Raw genomic sequence first — 19387 nt, 5'->3', positions numbered from 1 at the left:
TGCATACCAGGCTGGGCAGAGGCTCATGTCTGCAGCATCAGCTTGCTGCTTAGGATAAGGATTTGGGGGGGGGGGAGGGAGAGAGGACACAGATGTTGCCAGCGTTGACAAACTGTCCAGCGTCTCCTGTCAGCAGCTTCACTGTGGAGCAGAGAGGCAAGCTGATTGAATGGGGGCTGTGCGTATCTTATTTCTGTGGGCCCCACTGTAACCAGGAGGACGCTTTCTCCAAGGCTCGAGGCTGAATTTAGCGTTATCTTCCCGTGAGAGGTGGTGCAAGTTGCCAATTCCACCCATTGCACCTGGTGGTCGTCCTTCTTGTTTCGCACCCAGCGCCCCAGAGGTAGGCCAGGGCTCGCTACTGCAGCTGCTTCATCAGGAGGCGGATGAGCTGCTGGCGCTGCACCCAGTACTGGGGGCCCTGATGCGGAGGCAGCTCAAAGAAGGAGAAGGTGAAATTGCGGCTGAAGCTGAGGTTGGTGATGCTGGGCACGGGCGGCAGCTTCACCCCCTGCCACTTGCTCCGGAAGTGCCTGGGCGAGCCTCTGCTCCGGGCCTTTTGCTTCGCCTTGCCTTGCAGCATCAGGGTCCTCTGCCTCTGCTCCCCTTCGGCAGCCGGCGCCTTCTCCCCGTGGTGGTCTTGGAAGAAGCTGCAGGAGCTGGGTGTCCCCGCTGCTGCTGAGAAAGGGACACTGTGCAAGAAGGACACCACAGGCTTGAAAAGGGCATGGAAGGAGGTCTCGGACTGGGAGGGCCCATTCCAGGGCGCCATGTCAGGAGTGCCCAAAGGGGCTGCTTTGGCACGGGAGAAGGAGGCAGGGAGGCATGGCAGCTTCTGGCCTGGTTTCTCTGAGGCAAGAGAAATGGGAGCAGAGCAAGTGTTAGTGAGGCATGAGGCAGGGGACTCAAGCACTGGGCTCAAGTGTGGCACTGGGCTGGGTGCACAGGGGATTCCTGAGGCAGGGCAATGTGGGGGAAGGATCTGGTTGATACAAGACACCCCCGCTCGACTCCCTGGGGAATGATGTCGGCACCAGCCTGCGCCCCTTTCCTCTGAGGAACGCAGGTGCTCCCTGCTACCTCTGTTCCGGCTTGCATTCCCCGCAAAGCCCTTTGCCCCTGCATATGATCTCTGTGCCCTCAACAGAGGCCAGGGATCCAATGGAAGCCTCAACATTAAGCAGCCCTAGAACCTGCTGCGTTCCCCCCACAGCAGCACAGCCTCCTTCCAACCACCAGCAAGAGAGCATTAGCCCAGTGCCAGGCTCTCTGCAATCCTGCCAATGGCAGGTGGGGCAGTGTCAGACACCAGAGACTCACCAAAGACCTTGCCTCCTTTGGGAATCTGGGGAAGAGCCATCCTGTTTTGCCTTGGGGTTAAGGGAGTCTTGGGAGCAGTTTTATTCTGGTGCTTGTTTGCAGCTCCTACCTGGATTGGCGAGGGGGTGGGGGGAAAGAAAGATATAGGAGGTTAAGTTTTGTAGCTCAATAAAGCAAACAGCAATCTGTGAGAGATGGGTTGTGACTCTTGAGGTATAACATCTGCACATACTATTCAGTTTCAGTCCCAATATGCAGCTATTGTGAGTCTTGGGCAGGTGTAAACGGGACTATGTGGAGCTCGAACTCTCTCTTACTGGTGGGCAACTGTTTTGATGTACAGCAGTGGAGTTTGTACTGCTGGTCAAAAGTCTTAGGAGAACACCACGAGCAGAAAGCATGCATAACCCTGCTGCAGGGAGGAATAATACACAATCCTGATCATTCTATCTATTCTAGCAACTCTGTAATGGGACTTCAGTAAAACTGGAGCATCTCATACAGCCCTGCAAGGGCATCTCAGCCTCAGCTAACACACCCCTTTTTCAGCCTTGACAATGGCAGGTCTATTCCTCTGCCCTGAAACCAGTAAACCAGCATGGAGGCATGCAGAAGCACCACCAGGCAGCTTCCTTCTCCAGCGCAGGCTCTGTACCAGGGCTAGCCCCATGACTGTGTGAATTTCAAAGCCCTAAGGGTATCTCCCATGTGTATCCTAATTGCCTAATGACAAGCGTTGCCAAAGTTGCTGGACTGCAACGCCCATCACCTCTGACCATTAAGTCTGGCTGCCTGGGAGTTGCAAGGCCAACAACATCTGGAAGGAGGAGTGAGCATTTGGCAAGCGGTGGCCTGGAGCCAGGTATCCACGCTGCACGAACCAGCAAACACAGCTGTGCTGTGAAGGCAGGAATATTCAAGGATGCTGGTCCTCTGCATCAATGCCATCCAGAATTCTGACCTGCCTGAGTTTAATTCCCTGCAGAGTTACATGTTTTATCTGTCCCTGGCAATGCACCAATATCTCCACCCTGCCCCACCAATAGGGCTTTGCCTACCTTCTCCAGCCAGCCTGTGCACTTCCCTCTGGCAGGATCTTCTCTTGTCCTTGCATGGCCCTGGCACCTTCTGAAGCCGGAGGTCACACTCATCCTCATGGCACAGCCGGGGTGGGTGGTGACACTCGCTGTGGGCAGGGCTGAACCTCGCTGAGCCACCGAAGGCAGCAGGCCTGTTGCTTCCAGAGGGGTCATCTGCTGTGGCTGCTCTGAGCCAGCCCCTCTCTGTCTGGCTTTGGGGACCAAGTGCGGCTGGAACGGCATTTTTGAGTGGACCAAACTGTAGCATCCCAGGTTTGTTGGTGGCAGTGTCAAGGTGCTTGGAAGCAATGTGCTCAACACAGCGCCTGGAGAGGTCTGGAACGGCTTGGAGAGCTTGCTATTCGGCGTCCTCTTGGTACCTACACCACCGGGTGCATCCCACGATCGGTGCAGCTCGGGACAGCGTCACCCTGTTTTGCAGTAAGCTTAGTGGTTCATCCAGGAGCCAAATAGATGGAAGGCCATTGGGAATCGGCAGTGCGTGACAGCAGCGCCCAAGTGCTGAACTTGCACACAAAGGGGTCTTGGTGTGACCTCCCCGTTGCTGCAATCTGGACCATGAAATATGCATGGCGCTGCTGGGGGGGGCAGTAACTCCAGCCACTCCAGGGCTCAACTGCTGAATTATTGAGTGCAGGACAGGAGCAGCATACTCTGCGCAACCGAGCAAATCCCTCTGAACTGGTGCCACAAGCTGCAGCAGCCGAAAAGTGAAAAGCCCTGACTCGGAAGAGGAGTCTTGATTGGTGGAAATAGAAATCGTGTAAGGGGGGGTCAGAGAAAACTCAAGAGCCAGTGTGGTGTAGTGGTTAAGAATGGTAGACTCGTAATCTGGGGAACCGGGTTCGCGTCTCCGCTCCTCCACATGCAGCTGCTGGGTGACCTTGGGCTAGTCACACTTCTCTGAAGTCTCTCAGCCCCACTCACCTCACAGAGTGTTTGTTGTGGGGGAGGAAGGGAAAGGAGAATGTTAGCCGCTTTTAGACTCCTTCGGGTAGTGAAAAGCGGGATATCAAATCCAAAACTCTTCTTCTATTGTAATTGCGGGGGACACAGACATAAAGCTAACCATTTCCCTGCAAGTCTGTACCTCCAGGATATTCCCACTCTATTCCAATTCCTGTACCAAGCAGGGATCATATGATTGAACTTGCCATCCCTGTTCTACTCCATGTGTGTTGTGTTTTTATCTTGTGTTTTTATGCTGTGAACCACCCTGAGATCTATGGATGAAGGGCAGTATACAACTCTATTTTTAAAAAACACACCATTATCTCCCACCTGGGTAGACATTCTGTGAACATCCCCACTCCCCGGCAATCCTCTTCTATCACTGCTACAGTCTAAATGGATGTCATTCAGCAGAGGCACACAGGAATGCCGCTGCCCATTGAACGGATTAGCACCTGACACTCCAGTGAGTTTGTAGCAATTTTGAGTCTGTAGGCAGTGCGACAAGAAACCCTCCTCCGCAATGGGAGGACGGGCCTTTAAGTTCTGTGGGCCCTGGGCACTGCAGGCGCCAGGTGATCAGCTCTTTCCCCCAAATCCATGTGAATGGGACTCATCTGACCATCCTGCAGGCTGGAAGGCAAATGGGATTAGGTCTCCTTAAGGAGTAGGATCACAGCTCAGAGGCAGAGAACGTTATTTGCACAGAGAAGGTTCGATCCCCGGTATCGCCAGTTAAAATGATCAAATAGGCAGCACGGGGGGAAAGACTTGCCTGAGACCCCGGAGAAACCCTGGGGCAGTTGGATAAAGAAGTCTGTCCTGGTATAAAGTAGCTCCTCCGTGGTAATCAGAAGAAGAGGCTGAAATCCAGGATATATATTTGCAAGGAAAAGGCATTTTAAGCCATGTAACCAGCGGAGGCAGAGGGACTGGCATCGGGTGGCCTTGATTTATTACTGCATTTCTCATCACAGGCCCTCTTGTCAAAATAGGTTGGCTAAGCTCCGGTGTAACTGCCCACAAGCCACAAGGCAAAGAAAAGCAGGCAAGCTACGTATATCATATCAGGGACAGTATCTGCATGGTTATGGCGGAAGCAGTTTCTCCCTGAAGAGAGGGGCAAAGCATTTCTTACGATGGTCCTTGGCTGCTTTCGCATGACAGCCCTCTGTGCCCTTGTTGGCCGCTGAAACTCCTCTGCACCCCAGCAGAATAAGGCGGTTGTGCAGCCCACACTCCTTCACACACCGTTTTCTGTTTCTGCACCTGGCACGTCTAGGCTACAGCGGAGGATCTCCAGCCCCTGCCCGCAGATCACGCTGTGGCAGCTACGGGCCCCAGCCTCCCAACACTCCAGGCCAGCCGCGTCGGCCACGTGGCAGAATCTGCTGCCGACGAAAGACAGGCTGTCCTCGCGAAGGCGCCAGAGCGTCAGGCGCTGGTCCACCGAAACGGAGAGGAGGAAGTCCGGCTGCAGGAGCCTCACCCCCGTCACGTGAGCCGCATGGGCGCAGAGCCTCGAGGAGTTTCTGAGAAGGCGGATGCCAGTCCTGGCGACGGCTTCCTGGTCGGCGTCGCTTCCAGCATCCACTTCAACAGCGCTGAGAGAGATGGAGCCGTCATCGCTGCCACTGGCCACCAGAAAATGCCCGTCGGCTGCTTGCTGGACGTGGAGGCTGTTCACTCCGCAGCTGTGAGCCTGGATGGTCAGGATTGGGGGACCCAGGCCTGGAAAACACACACAGGCAAAGGAAGTGTACAAGACTGGAAGGAAGCGCAAAGGGTGATAGACGCTTGAAAAAGAAGGTATACCCAGGAGGGTCACAAACAGGGCGGGCAGGTATGGGGGACTCCCTGGTCCTGAATGGGGCAACTGTGCCCCTGAAGGACCAGGTGCATAGCCTGGGGGTCATTTTGGACTCACAACTGTCCATAGAGGTGCAGGTCAACTCTGTGTCGAGGGCAGCTGTCTAGCTGCTCCATCTGGTAGACCGCCTGAGACCCTATCTGCCCGGAGACTGTCTCGCCAGAGTGGTGCATGCTCTGGTTATCTCCCGCTTGAATTACTGTAATGTCCTCTACATGGGGCTACCTTTGAAGGTGACCCGGAAACGACAACTAATCCAGAATGAGGGTGCTGGGACCATGTAACACCGGTCCTAAAAGATCTAAATTGGCTCCCAGTACACATTTCCAAGCACAATTCAAAGTGTTGGTGCTGACCATTAAAGCCCTAAATAGCCTTGGCCCAGTATACCTGAAGGAGCGTCTCATCCCCCATCATTCAGCCTGGACACTGAGGTCCAGCTCCGAGGGCCTTTTGGCGGTTCACTCCTTGTGTAAAGTGGAATGCTCTCCCGGCAGATGTCAAAGAGTTAAGCAAATATATAAATTTCTGTAGACATCTGAAGTCAGCCCTGGCTCAGGAAGCTTTTAAGATTTGAATTGTATTTATTTTTTGCTTTATTCATTCTTTTGTTGGAAGCTGCACCCCCATAGCGGCTGGGGCAACGCAATCACCTGGGCCAGGTATAAGAAACAGAATCATAGTATCACAGAGTGGGAAGGAACCAGAAGGGTCATCCAGTTGAAGCCCCCTGCAATGCAGGAATCTTCTGCCCAACATGGGGCTCGAACCCACAACCCTGAGATTGAGTCTCATGCTGTACCCACTGAGCTGTCCCGGTTATACAATAAACAACAACAACTTCAAGGGTGCACAAACAGGGCAGCCAACACAACCACCTACCCAGAAGCTTCATTTCTGTGCCTTCCACCTTCAAGGCCTCTGCAGCACGGTTAAGGGTAGGGGAGAGATCCCAGAATGCAATGATCCCATCGGTGGCAGCGCTGCTCAACAAGTGCCGTCTACAAAAGAAAGATGAACGGGTGAAATTAGCTTTCTAGGGCCTGATGGGTTGGCAGTAGTAAACTCGGGGGAGGTGCATCTCAAGCACACTGGGGGTGGGGGGGAGGTATGTAGCCACTCCATTCTCACCTTCCTCCACCTGCTGGCTTACATGCAAACGCCTGGACCTTCAGGACGCAGTGCTGATGGTGAAAGGATTCTGCCACAAGCTGCAGCTTCTGGGCACGCTCAAGCAGCAGGAAGAGGCTATGCAGACATGGGAGCAGTGAAGTCAGTCCAAGGAAAAGAGTCTCTGACTTTAAAGAGGGGGAAAGGGCCACATCCTTTGTACCAAGCACTAACAGCTCCCCGCCCCCCGCCCCCGTTCATATTCCCTTCTCTAGTTTGGTGCAAGTGCTGCTCTGGGAAACGTAGAGAGAAGCATTTACTCCATTCTGTCCCTTGTCTTGAGAACCAGCGTGGTGTAGTGGTTAAGAGCGGTAGACTTGTAATCTGGTGAACTGGGTTCGCGTCTCCGCTCCTCCACATGCAGCTGCTGGGTGACCTTGGGCTAGTCACACTTCTTTGAAGTCTCTCAGCCCCACTCACCTCACAGAGTGTTTGTTGTGGGGGAGGAAGGGAAAGGAGAACGTTAGCCGCTTGGAGACTCCTTCAAGTAGTGTCAAATCCAAACTCTTCCTCTCTCCATCTCTGGATTTTTGCCTGGTAGGCAGGAAAAGCCCACCCCGGCTATACAGGCCCCTAAAAGGGAGAGCCCAACCATCTTTCTTACCGGACAGAGCCATCACTGCAAGCAGCAGCTAGGAAGAGCAAGGGGCCAGGAAGCTCTGGGTACTCCACACCAGCCAGGACCTCAATAGACATATACCTGGAACACAGACGTTATTAGTTGCCTTCTCTGGGACACACTATCCATACCCAGAGCAGTGAAAAAGTTACACACACAAACACACAAGCTGGAAAGCGGCATGTCTTGCCTACTATGGACTTGGCTATTCTCTCGTCCCTATTCTCTCTGTACAAATGTATTATTAAGCATGAGTACAGCAGAAGAGGGAAGGGGGAGTGGGAATTCTGAGACTGGAAAATTAAGCAAACAGACCTTTACGTTTTTTTGCTGCTGTTATTCACATTGTTTTATTCTGCTGGTTTTGTTTTTAAATCTCCTGCTGCTGCAATACCATTAGAGCCACCTGCGTATTTTGGATTATTATTATTTATTTGATTTCTCACCCGCCTGTCATCATCTGATTTTGTGCTTTTTAATAATACCGTGAACCGCCCTGAGATCTGTGGGTGAAGTGCAGTATACAAATTTGTCTTCCAGGCTGGATGTGAATGTTGTGCCCACTTGTGTGACAATAGGAAAAGCCTGTGTGTGTATGTGTGCTTGTGAGGGGTGTGTTTGGTGGTAAAGGGGTTAGGAAGAGAGGGGGCAGATTTGACATTCCCTATATGAGCATCAATAACATCCCCTGTGCAGGTTGTCTGCTTTTTGACAACCCATGGCCCTGCCTAAGAATACAAACTCCTGGGAAAGGCCACGGCTACTACCTGGTCTCTGGGTCCATTTTGACGAGCTTGTGCCTGTTCTTCCTGCGGTCCCACTGCTCATCCAGGCGGTGAGAAGCCACGTGGACCAGCTGCTGGACCACACCGCCGCTAGAGCCATGGCTGGGGCTGAGCAGCATCCAGTAACACTCAATCTGGGCCCGTCCTCCAGCTGAGAAGAGGATGGCAGAGATACTTCCTGCCTTGGGCTGAGTGTCCATGGCCACAGCCAGAGCTCTCACGCTCGAGATGTGGTCGCCCAGAGCTGCAAGCTGGGTCACCGTACGAGACTGAGCCCCGTAGGTCAGAATATTGACCGTGCCATCCTCGCTGCCGGTGGCAAGGGTGCTCAGCGGCTCCTGCCCGGGTGCCTGCAAAAGCCCGATGTGGCAAACGCACGTCAGCTCCCGCCCGTGCAGGGAATCCTTGAGGATGCGTTGCCCGCCGTGCGCATCCTGACTTTGGTGCACCACCACATCCCCGGATTTGACGTAAGCAAAGGTTCCCGCCTGGAGGCGGTGGGCGTAGCTCCAAGAGCGGTGGCCGCCACCGCAAGGGACAGACAGCAGCATCTCATTGCTGCTAGTGCTCCAGATAACAAAGCGGTCAGCGTGGAAGCCCAGCACCCACACGCTCCCATTGGAGCCGAAGCGCAGCTCCTCCAGCCACTCCAGGCCCTTGCAAGGCCTGTGCTTCCTCAGCATGCGCAGCTGGCGGCCTTGCACCTGCAGCTGGCGGTAGCAGCTGTCCCGGCCGGTGCTGTAGACGAAGTCCTGGTGGCAGGTGATGGAGGTGACGCCGAGCTTTCCGTGCAGGCCGAAGAGCAGAGAGACGGGGCCCTCGGCGAGCGACTCTTCCCCCGCGAGAGGGATGTCCGGGCCGGGCAAACCAGAGACCCCCTGTGGGTCCGAGGAGCCTACTCCTGCTCCTCTGCTGAAGGCCTGAGCTGGCTTGCACTCAAACAGCATGAGGGAGCCCCTGCGGTCGCCGCAGAGCAGAAGCTCTCCCTGGGGCGTGAAGGCGGCGCACGTGTGCCATCGCTGCTTGCAGAGCGGCAGGCGGAAGCATCGCTTCACCACCACAGCGACTCCCTCGGGTGGGCCAAGAGAGACCTCCAGCCACAGCAGGGAACCGGCTGCTCCGGAAACGAAGAGGCTGCAAGTGCCGGGTTCCTGCCCTGTGTAGGAGGCCCAACTCAGGCTGTGCACTTTCCCCTCGTACAGCTTCAGTTCCTTGCTTTCTGCGGGGCTGCAGAGAGGGAAGACTTTAACCTGTCCCAACAGGTTGCCCATGGCACACGCCACTCCGCCGCTGGTGAGCACGGAGACTTCCAGGAGGCTGTAGGACCGATACGCAGCATCCTCGAGGACCAACGCCCAGGCTTTAGAGGTCAAGTCATAGGCGTAGACGGCCCCGGAATCTGTCATCACAAGGAGGTGGTTTACATCCACCAGCTTCACTGCTCTGGGAGATCCTTTTCTGCAAGGTGAGGGGAAGTCCAGCCGCACAAGGCCGTTCCCGCCGTCGCTCTGCCCTTTAAGGAGCCACTGCCTGATGCCAGAATCGGCCCCGCCTGTGAACACCCAGCCCCGCCTCTCGTGGGCGGCGACTGCCCGGAGGCCGCGCCCCTTGTGCCCTCTGAAACGGTGAACGATCTCGCCCTGGTAGTTCCACACGAGGCAAGCGGCGTCTTCTCCGATGCTGAGGACGTAACTGCTCAGCAGGCGCACCGACCAGACCCGAGATTGGTGCCCGTAGCACACCAGCAAGCATGGCACAGGGTCAGGGGGCGATCTGAGGTCGCCGACGCCCCACAGCCGCACGCTCCTGTCATCTGAGGCTGAGGCCAAGATGCTTTTGGACTCCGAGAAGCAGATGCTGAAGATGACGCCCTTGTGCCCACTGATCCTGCTGCGGGGCTTTACCCTGCCTGCGTCGTCCGTCGGGTCGGCTGCGCACCAGACCACCAGCTGGTTAAAGACTGTGCCAGCCACCAGAACCAGCGTGTCCCAGCTGCTCCCAACCAGGTGGGCTGAGTAGAGGATGCACTTCTCCTGGCAGTGCACTTCTCGGAGGGTCCTCTGGCCAGCGCAGTCGTACAGTGCCACGGAGTTGTGGCCCAGGGCCAAAGCCACACAGCCGGGTGCCTCCAACCACTGCAGGTCCCAGATCCAGTCGTGCAGCTCGTGGAAAGGAAAGAGTTCGGCTAGTTTTGCCGTGCCGCCCTGGAAGCTGAGCTCTAAAACAACAAGGCCTTTGCCTCCAAAGACAGCTAGGGCGGTTGCTCCTGGGGCCGCATCCTGCTGCTCCTTGATACCATGGACATTATGGTTTTGAAGGACCTTCTTATAGCATCTTGCTGACCGGCTGGCATCAGGCTCCAGGGCGTAGATGGCAATGTAGGGTCCTTCACCTGGAGGAAAAGAGGCTAGAATCACCATATATATATATATATATATATACACACACACACACACACACACACACACATACATACATACACACACACACACACACACACCCCGGTATATATATATATATTTCCAGTAGCATCCGTCGTCACAAACATGATCCACACACAACCTCCATACCAGCCCAGGTACACCTTGAGCAGCGTCTGGTCCCAATATGATAGACACACAGAGGCTGAATGTGGTATTGCTTCTGATGCAGCTTTCCCACAGCCTCTTGTCAAACTGTCCCTGTGGAATCATGTTACCCACAACTTTGGAACGGGTTTCTGATAGGTCCCCCCACTTCCTTTGAGCATCATTTCCCAAGCAATAGGACTTATGAAATCCAAGAAACCAGCTTGGAGGAGCTCTGGGCTTCTCCTCTGACTTGGTGCCTGCCTGTCCCACTATACAGGTGAAACTCGAAAAATTAGAATATCGTGGAAAAGCCCATTTATGTAAGCAACTGTTTTCATTAGCTAATGGAGTTTAATATATGAGATAGACTCATGACATGCAAAGCGAGATATGTCAAGCCTTTGCTTGTTATAATTGTGATGATTATGGCGTACAGCTGGTGAAAACCCCAAAGTTGAAATTGTTAATTTGGGGTTCTCATCAGCTGTACGCCATAATCATCACAATTATAACAAATAAAGGCTTGAAATATCTCGCTTTGCATGTCATGAGTCTATCTCATATATTAGTTTCACCTTTTAAGCTGAATTACTGAAATGAACCTTTCCACGATATTCTAATTTTTCGAGTTTCACCTGTACCTGCAGTAATGCCCTATCTTGCCTTGATTCCTTCTTTGCTTGGCTATTCAGCTGGGTAGAACCTGGCTTTGAAACAAGCCCTCCATTATCATGTTTCGTTTTACCAAGTGTTCAGTGCCATGGCTTGGTATCCGACACACCTGGCGTTCTGTTACCCTTTGCCCACCGGAAAGGAATCTGCTCACCAGATGTTGCAACTCGCACCACCTCTGACCACAGCTGTGGCTGCTGGGAGTTGGGACTCCAGCAACATGGGAAGGTTACCATGTGGGCTGCCATTGCCCCAGGATATTCTGGCCTACCGCATACCTGCAACAAGGTGATCATCCACAATCTCCAGAGCAGTGATAGGAGCAAGCAGCAGTTCAGTTTCCATTGCTGAACAAGGATCGGAAGTGAGGGCTCCTGTTGACTTGCTTCCTCTTACATAAGACATCTGAGGAAGAATGGGGGGGGGAGTAATAATAAATGCTGCAGATATTCCATAGCTTGAGGTGATGCTTATAAAAGTATTCTGCCTTTTGGCTTGGAAGGTATAAATTGTTTGGCACTGCAGTAGGGCTACTACAGATAGCATAGCTGTCAACTTTTCCCCTTTCTTGCGAGGAATCCTATTTGGAATAAGGGAATTTCCCTTAAAAAAGGGGAAAAGTTGACAGCTATGCAGATAAGAGTCAGCATGGTCTAACTGTGTTGGACTTACCCACATCACTGAGCAGAGCACTAGGGATGGGGTGGGAAACCTCATTCCCTGGCCTAATTTCATGCAGATAGGAAGGAAGTAAAAATGGAAGAAAAAGGGGTAGCCAAGAGGAAGGAAGTGAGCTGGGAGAGAGAGAGAAGGGAGTGCATTGTCCACTTTTTGTTCCAATCCTACCCACCAGCAGCAGCAGCATGTGCCCCCCCCCAGGGAATGCAACCCATGACAATAAAAAAGGTCCCCACCCCTGGCATGCAGGGGTGAGATGCCACCTGCTAGAGCAGGGGTCAGCAACCTTTTTCAGCTGTGGGCCGGTCCACCGTCCTCAGACTGTGTTGTGGGCCGGGCTATATTTTGAAAAAATATATATGAATGAATTCCTATGCCCCACAAATAACCCAGATGCACTTTGAATAAAAGCACACATTCCATTCATGTAAAAACACCAGGCAGGCCCCACAAATAACCCAGAGATGCATTTTAAATAAAAAGACACTCATGTAAAAACACGCCGATTCCTGAACCGTCCGTGGGCCGAATTGAGAAGGCGATTGGGCTGCATCCAGCCCACGGGCCTTAGGTTGCCTACCCCTGTAGAGGGAGAGCAAATGTAATGCTGTTCTCAGTTTAGACCAGAGAGTCCTCTGTTCAAATCCCACCTCAGCCAAAGCCTCGGAGGAAAGAAGATGCTTTGTTGGTTCTAACCACCATCTGTACAATGGGAACAAGCTAACTTTGCTCAGTGCTTATGAGAATGAAATGATTTAACCTCCGAAGCATTTGGTAAACGACGGGGCTTTTTATTTGATAATAAAAGTGGTCTGAACAGGCGTGTACCTGCCCGTTATGAGAAGCCCCTGGATGCCGCTGCGGGACAGTATTTTTGTGTGTGGCGAACTTTTGGTCAGCTTCTTACACTGGCAGATATGAAACAAAACCAGGGAGAGCCAATGGAATTATCTCCCATTAAATTTTAGCTTAATTTTAATCTAACATGGGATCTGAAATAGTATTGTTAAAGACGATATTTAAGAAATATTTATACTATGTACTTTCGTTTTATTTTCTCTTTTGCTGGTCTATGAGCCTAATAAAGTTTTATTATTAACCAGGGAGAGCCGTTGAATATACAGTATAAATGGGAGAACGACTGGATAAAAGAGCGCACTCCCCGTGGAGGAACAGCAGGCACGGGAACGAATGGGATGCTAGAGCTGGAGAGACTGCGGATTTGTTGGGACACCTTACTTGCCTGAAGTGGAAAGGTCAACACACTTATTGCGGCACAAGCTTCCACAGACTAGGGCTTGCAGGAGGGGAAGTGGGCATGCACGCGGCAGTGGGGAGGAACGCTATCTATAGTTGGCAGCTGCATGAGGTTCAAGTCAGGGGTGGGGGGGGGGAGTCTTGACCCAGTAATACCTGGGCGCCCCCAAGGGCCCCGTCCTGGTTTAAGCCGCAGAATGCGCGGGGCTCCTGCTTCCAGCCTAATGCTTTAGCGAAGCGGGGCCGCTGCAGCCAGAGCTTCATGCATAGCCTGGGAAAGAGGCAGGGAAGGCGCGCGCGCGCACCCCTGCAGAAGTAGAGGAAAGACCCGCGTGGCAATGCCGGGAGGGAGAGAAGCAAAGCAAAGCAGGGGCCACCCTATCGCGAGAAACCTGGTCGCCCTACCTCGCTCTCTCGCGCGCGCGGCCGCAGACCCCATGAACCAATTGGGAGGCTTCCTCCGAGCTTACACGGAGGGATGCTATTGGCCAGCGGTGGTTCTCTCCCAGGCCGCCGAGACTGATTGGTAGTTAAAGGCCGGCAAACGCAGGAAGATAATTTCTTAAAGGCGCAGCTCTATCTAAATAGATAAATAGAGCTATATACAGTATAAGGTAAAAGGTACATACTGTACTGTAGAAAGGTATATACCGTTATAGCTATATACACAGTACACATAATATGTATGTATTCACACACACACACTACTATATGTGCATATATGTGCCAAAACAATAAGAAAATAAAATTTAAAATAAAATAGAAATAAGATTACCAGCTGACATTAACAGTGATAATTTCCCATCAGTTGGTGGTGGTGGTGGGTTTTTAGGTTACTTGAAAGAACACTGTAAACAATTGAAAACATTGGCAGGTTTTTAAAAACACTTGCAATGAAGCGAGAATTATGATTAAAATGGAGATTTAAGAAAATATGGAAAATATAATAGCCTACAATGTAGTTTGAAAAGAATATCTGGGGAAACCACGGAGAGGTAGAGGGAAGTTTGGGGATTCTGAGAATCCTATTTGTAAAATTATTATGATTTATGATGATAAATGTTAAAAGTGAAAATGAATTTTAAAAAAAATTCCCATCAGTTAGGGTTGCCAAAAACCCACAACTTGCCAAAGATCCAGAACAAGCTGCTGCCTTCCTGAAATTACCCTTGGATGTCCCTTCCCCCTTTAAAATCCAGGTAATGTATGGATGTATGGCAGCCCTACCATCAATCCCAATTTAAACATATAGGTAGGCAATCCATGTGTCCAAATAGTTATCTAAATGAGATTGACAATGGCAAGCCATGCATTCAAATGTATAAAGGGTGCTGAGATCTTCAGACCACTGCGTAGATGATGGTGGGTTTTGTTTTTTGTCCTTCCACCGTTCTGGTATATCTCAGCCACCACCGCAGGTTTTTTTTTTCTCTTCCCAAAAGCTCCCAAAGTTCTTACTCGGGCAATGCCTTTATTAGGCCAAACAAAAGGTCCATAAGATAGCAAGTTTTTGAGTTCTCCAGAACTCTGCAGCAACTCTCAGAGAGTTCATCCAGCTCAACCACCAGCCTATGCAGGAAAATCAACAGCTCTAGCATCCCTCAAAAGCGGGCAGCTATCCCCTGCTTAAAAACATCTTAAGGACAGAGTGTTACCTTCCAAGACATTCTCTTCCACTGTTGAACAGCTCATACCATCCCATTCAGAATGTAGAACCATTGAAATTAATCAACACACCTAATTTAAAGGTAAAGGTACCCCTGACCATTAGGTTCAGTTGCGGACGACTCTGGGGTTGTGGTGCTCATCTCACTCTATATATATAGGCTGAGGGAGCCAGCGTTGTCCGCAGTTTTTCCGAGTCATGTGGCCAGCATGACTAAGCTGCTTCTGGCGAACCAGAGCAGCGCACGGAATGGAAATGCCGTTTACCTTCCCGCCGGAGCAGTATCTACTTATCTACTTGCACTTGACGTGCTTTTGAACTGCTAGGTTGGCAGGAGCAGGGACCGAGCAACGGGAGCTCACCCCATCGCGGGGATTCGAACTGCCAACCTTCTGATTTCAACGGGTCTTCCTCTGAGTGGAACTTAGGCTATCTGGGAACCAGGTGCAGCAGGGTTCTTGCTGCGCCATCACATCACATGTGACAAAGCGGTAGCTACTGCAGCCACATCTCCAATACCTTGAGTTCATTAACTTCCTCCATGTGTGAGTGGCGTGTTGATGTTGCTTCCAGTAGTCCCTGATCGGTTTATACTGAAGGAGTTTCCAGGGACACATGGGGTTGATTTTAGCTTTCTTAGCTGTATGTGTTTTCCTCTCCTGTTCTGGGTGGAACACACATTGGATATAGTGCAGAGGCAGTATCTTTCTGATACTGGCATAATTCAAATACAGGATTTATCTGGCCATTACTTATCAAAAAGGTGACCCGGTTGACTGTGTAAAAAGCCATAAAAAAACATTCCCCATATATTGCAGTTTTCATATCAAGACATGTATTCGCAGAATATAACCAAGATTGTGACCAGAATGAAGCTAATAAAAGTGGGGCCAGGGTTGAGAAACTGTCAACCTGTCGTTTCCACAATATAATCAAAGGCTATTTCTTTTTATTTACAGCCTGCTTTAACTTCATGTTTGAAGCACTAGGACTAGCACACAGTCAAGGTCTACAAATGGAGCATTTGCTCCTAAAACTGAATCATGGTGTAAGAGACATACAAGAGATTTTATCCTTCATGAGAAATAAATAATAATAATAATAATAATAATAATAATAATAATAATACCTTTATTGTCAATGTACAACCTGTACAATGAAATTAACCAAGCCTCCCCCCAAACACTCAATCTCATTGCACTCTGTGTGCTTGTCGCACAACACACTAACCCCGAAAGTTAGTTGCACTGTATTATTTTCCGTTCAGCAGCCTAACAGCCCACGGATAGAAACTGTTTTTTAGCCTGTTAGTACGACTGATACTTCTATATCTCCTGCCCGAGGGTAGAAGATTAAAGAGGTGCTGGCCAGGGTGTGAATCGTCCCTGAGAATTTTTCTCGCTCTCCTAGGTCAATGATCCTTTGCGATGTCATCTAGCAGGCTCAGGGGACCCTCTATAAAGACTTTCTGTCCGTGGCTGTCAAGCCAACGTACCACACTGTGATACAATATGAGAGGACACTTTCTATTGTAGACTGGTAGAAGGAGGTCATCAGTTGTTGTTTAACATTGTTCTTTGGCAAGACCCTGAGAAAATGGAGTCTCTGTTGGGCCTTCCTAACCATCTGAGTTATAGTGTTTTTCCAAGTGAGGTCTTCAATAAGGTAAACTCCCAGAAAAAAGCTGCATCTGGCTTTATCTTACTTCTGTAATTTAAATGCTTTAGGAATAACACCACTGGATATAAAGGAAAACGGGCAAGAACATCATCACTTAAAAAAAAATATTTTATGCTTATAGAAAAAGCATTTTAATCACTTACAGATAGAGAGAGAGCAGAAAATAGATGAGTGGGGTGGGGGGATTGCTTGCAGTTTAATGCCAAGCCTGGAAATTCTAGGCACCAAGAGACTAATGAACAGAGATTTGCTTGGGCACCACTACAAAATAAGACGGTACCCCAGTTCTCAAGAGTAGAGAATAGTAATCTGTGGAATGCATAACTTCATGCCCCAATGAGGAATGGGAGGCGCAAAGAAAATGTACAGATAACAGCTAGGTTTCAAACTTTTATTTGCAGGATAGACAAGCTACCTGACATCTCTGTGTGGGAAACAATAAATAAAATAAATATTAAATAATAAGAAGAAAAACCCCAACTTTTTGCAAAATACACAAGTGTAGGGAACACACAGAAATACAAAATCCAATGCTGACCAGTTACCTATCAATGCAACTGGCAACATCAAGTTGCTTAAATTAGCTAAGGTTAGCAAAGGGTTCAGCTGTGGGCTTGGATACGCATGTCATGCCTTTGGGGCAATTAAGGACACGATTCACAAAGCAAACCACTCTGCTAACACCACCTTCCCCCCCACTCCAGTACAGGTAGCTGAGCCCAGGCAAACAGCCATGTGGTCCTGGGTGTGGGATTCTGCACAATCCACAGGCCATGCAACTTGCAGCGCTTCCCCATTCATGGCCCAGGGGTTTTTGGCTTTGTAGACTGCAAACTGGGAAAAGGTGGCATCACATCCTCATCCAGTTCATGGCTTCTAAAACCTGAATCAAAGCCCTACATTCTTCTACACTTCAAGTCTCTGCTAGTAAAGTATAAATATCTCAAGTTAGAGGTGAATAGCCTCTCTAGCACACACACGAACACACTCAAAACAAGATTGCAAAGTCCTAGTTTGGAATGAACAACAAAATAGGAGGTCTATTTCATGTCCAGCCTTTTGGCATTTCATAAGCACTAAATGAGACAGGACCTTTGAGCTGAGTCTAGAGTCTTCTTATTAAACAGTTCCTAAAGGGGACCTCTAAGAACTTTAAATTGGCTTGCAAACTATCTGCTAAGCGGTTAAATTTCCAAAGTCATACCAGGGAAAGCAAGACGCTTCAAGGGATACTGAATCCTCGTTGTGTCCTATCAGAAAAACACCTACTTCACTCTCCCCACCCCACAAAACCTTGCAGCGGGACTGCAGTAAAGTTGCAACCTTAGGCCTATTTCATTAATACAACTTGCACCAAAATCAATGAAATTACAAGGACTGGGGTGATTTTTTTTTTCATCTGGCAGGTAGTGGTCACAAGCCTTAACCTTTCTGCATTATAAAGCACACTACTAAGGTTGATCTACACAACTTGTGACCTACCAAGCTGACTATAAGCCACCAGGACCTGCCTGGGATTACAAGAATGGGGTGGCAGAGTGGGGAAGCTGTTAAGCACCTCCCAGGTTGGTGCGTTGTGTTTGGCTTGGAAGGTCACATGTTGCACAGGTCTCTAACTAAGGCAATCGACAAGGACCCCAATAAAAAGGGATGCATGGGATGCACTCATTCCTTGGAATGGAAACTGACTTGCTGCCGACATAAACTGATTCAATATATACAACAATCAACATTCCACAATAACATCAGTTTCTGTCTTCAGGGAGACCTACCGTGTAGGAATGGCAACTTATCAAAGCAAGGAAAATGCCATACAACTTATCCTTTGGGCAGCAATGGAGGCACCCAGCTAGACAACTAGCTGCAAGACTGCCACCTTAAAGGCAGCTTGGTCTACTTCAGAAACCTCAAGGCATCTGGAGGAAACAATCATGTCAAAATAAAAATATCTGTGTGGGCAGGGGGGACGGGACAATTATATATTTGTTCATCAGGATTCAGCAGCCACTCTAGGATTTCCAACACCAACACTGAGAGCTACATTGCAGATAGATGCATATATTTTGGGTTAAATGTGGAGAGCTTTCCTAATAGATACAACTTATTACAAACTATGAGCTGCAAGGCCAAAGCTAAAAGATCTCAATTCTCTACAGTGATGGCTACAGCCAAACCCTGCATTTTGCCCTATGTCAAGATGTCGAACTGTGAGGGATTTTGTAACTGTAAATTATCTTTCAATTATATATTAAAAACACCACACAATTAATCCCAGCTTTCCTAACAGCGATGAAAGTGTTTGTCTACAGTCGCAAGCTTCCTGTGGTCTCATTGAAAGCTACAGGAATCTTCTCTGTATCTTACTGAAGTTCCACTTTATCTTTCCACTTCATCTCATTTTCCAACACCACTTCCTTTTTATTACAGACACCTATTGGAAAGAAATATATCCTCAGGCCAACACAAAAGAGAAAAGGGCCAACTCTGGCTCATGCTCCAAGTTCAATTACAGGGGGAAAAGCCTCTCTGATTAGCCTCATCTCAAAAAAGATATTGTAGAGCTGGAACAGGTGCAGAAAAGGGCTGCAGAACCTTTCTTATGAGAAAAGGACTCTGTTGCTTGGGTTTTTTTTTAGTTTGGGGAGCAGGGAATTGAGTAAGGGGAAACATGAAAGAGGTTTGGAAAATTATGCATAGTGCAGAAGAGATTCTGGACAAACTGAAGGGAAGTACTTCTGGACACAATGAATAATATATTTATGACATTCAAGATGATGGTCACTGGTTTAGATAGTTTAATAAGGGGATTAGACAAATTCATGAAGGATAAGGCAATCAACAACTACTCATGATGGCTATATGAAAGCTAAGGGAGGAATTCAACATTGCACTTAGGTGATTACTCCATCAAGGCAAGCATTTTGGGTTGCCTCATGGAATAATCCCCCCTTTTCTCTCTTTGCATGCTGTTCCAAGGGTCCTCCCAATTCCCCCAGAACTAATTTCAGAGGGTGCAAAGCGGCAGCCCTTGCACAGGGCTTCCTTTGAT

General features: G+C 49.8%; 2 protein-coding genes across 2 annotated transcripts; both read right to left on the bottom strand.

The window, feature by feature from the left end:
- Positions 1-78: 78 nt before the first annotated feature.
- LOC117041964 lies at positions 79-2704 on the bottom strand. Its single transcript, XM_033141355.1, has 3 exons — positions 2379-2704; positions 1321-1429; positions 79-849 (listed from the first exon to the last, which is right to left on the bottom strand). Exons 1-3 carry the CDS (start codon positions 2640-2642, stop codon positions 359-361), a joined length of 864 nt encoding a protein of 287 aa, XP_032997246.1. The 5' UTR covers positions 2643-2704; the 3' UTR covers positions 79-358.
- Positions 2705-4235: 1531 nt separating this feature from the next.
- On the bottom strand, positions 4236-13416 carry WDR6 (WD repeat domain 6). The gene is made up of 7 exons (XM_033141354.1): positions 13398-13416; positions 11336-11462; positions 7798-10207; positions 7016-7111; positions 6373-6489; positions 6124-6242; positions 4236-5102 (listed from the first exon to the last, which is right to left on the bottom strand). Exons 2-7 carry the CDS (start codon positions 11460-11462, stop codon positions 4615-4617), a joined length of 3357 nt encoding a protein of 1118 aa, XP_032997245.1. The 5' UTR covers positions 13398-13416; the 3' UTR covers positions 4236-4614.
- Between the last annotated feature and the right edge of the window lie 5971 nt (positions 13417-19387).

Source organism: Lacerta agilis, chromosome 2, assembly GCF_009819535.1.
Source record: "Lacerta agilis isolate rLacAgi1 chromosome 2, rLacAgi1.pri, whole genome shotgun sequence".
NCBI lineage: Eukaryota > Metazoa > Chordata > Lepidosauria > Squamata > Lacertidae > Lacerta > Lacerta agilis.
The sequence above is the reverse complement of the archived record's forward strand: the minus strand, read 5'-3'. Positions and strand labels throughout refer to the sequence as shown.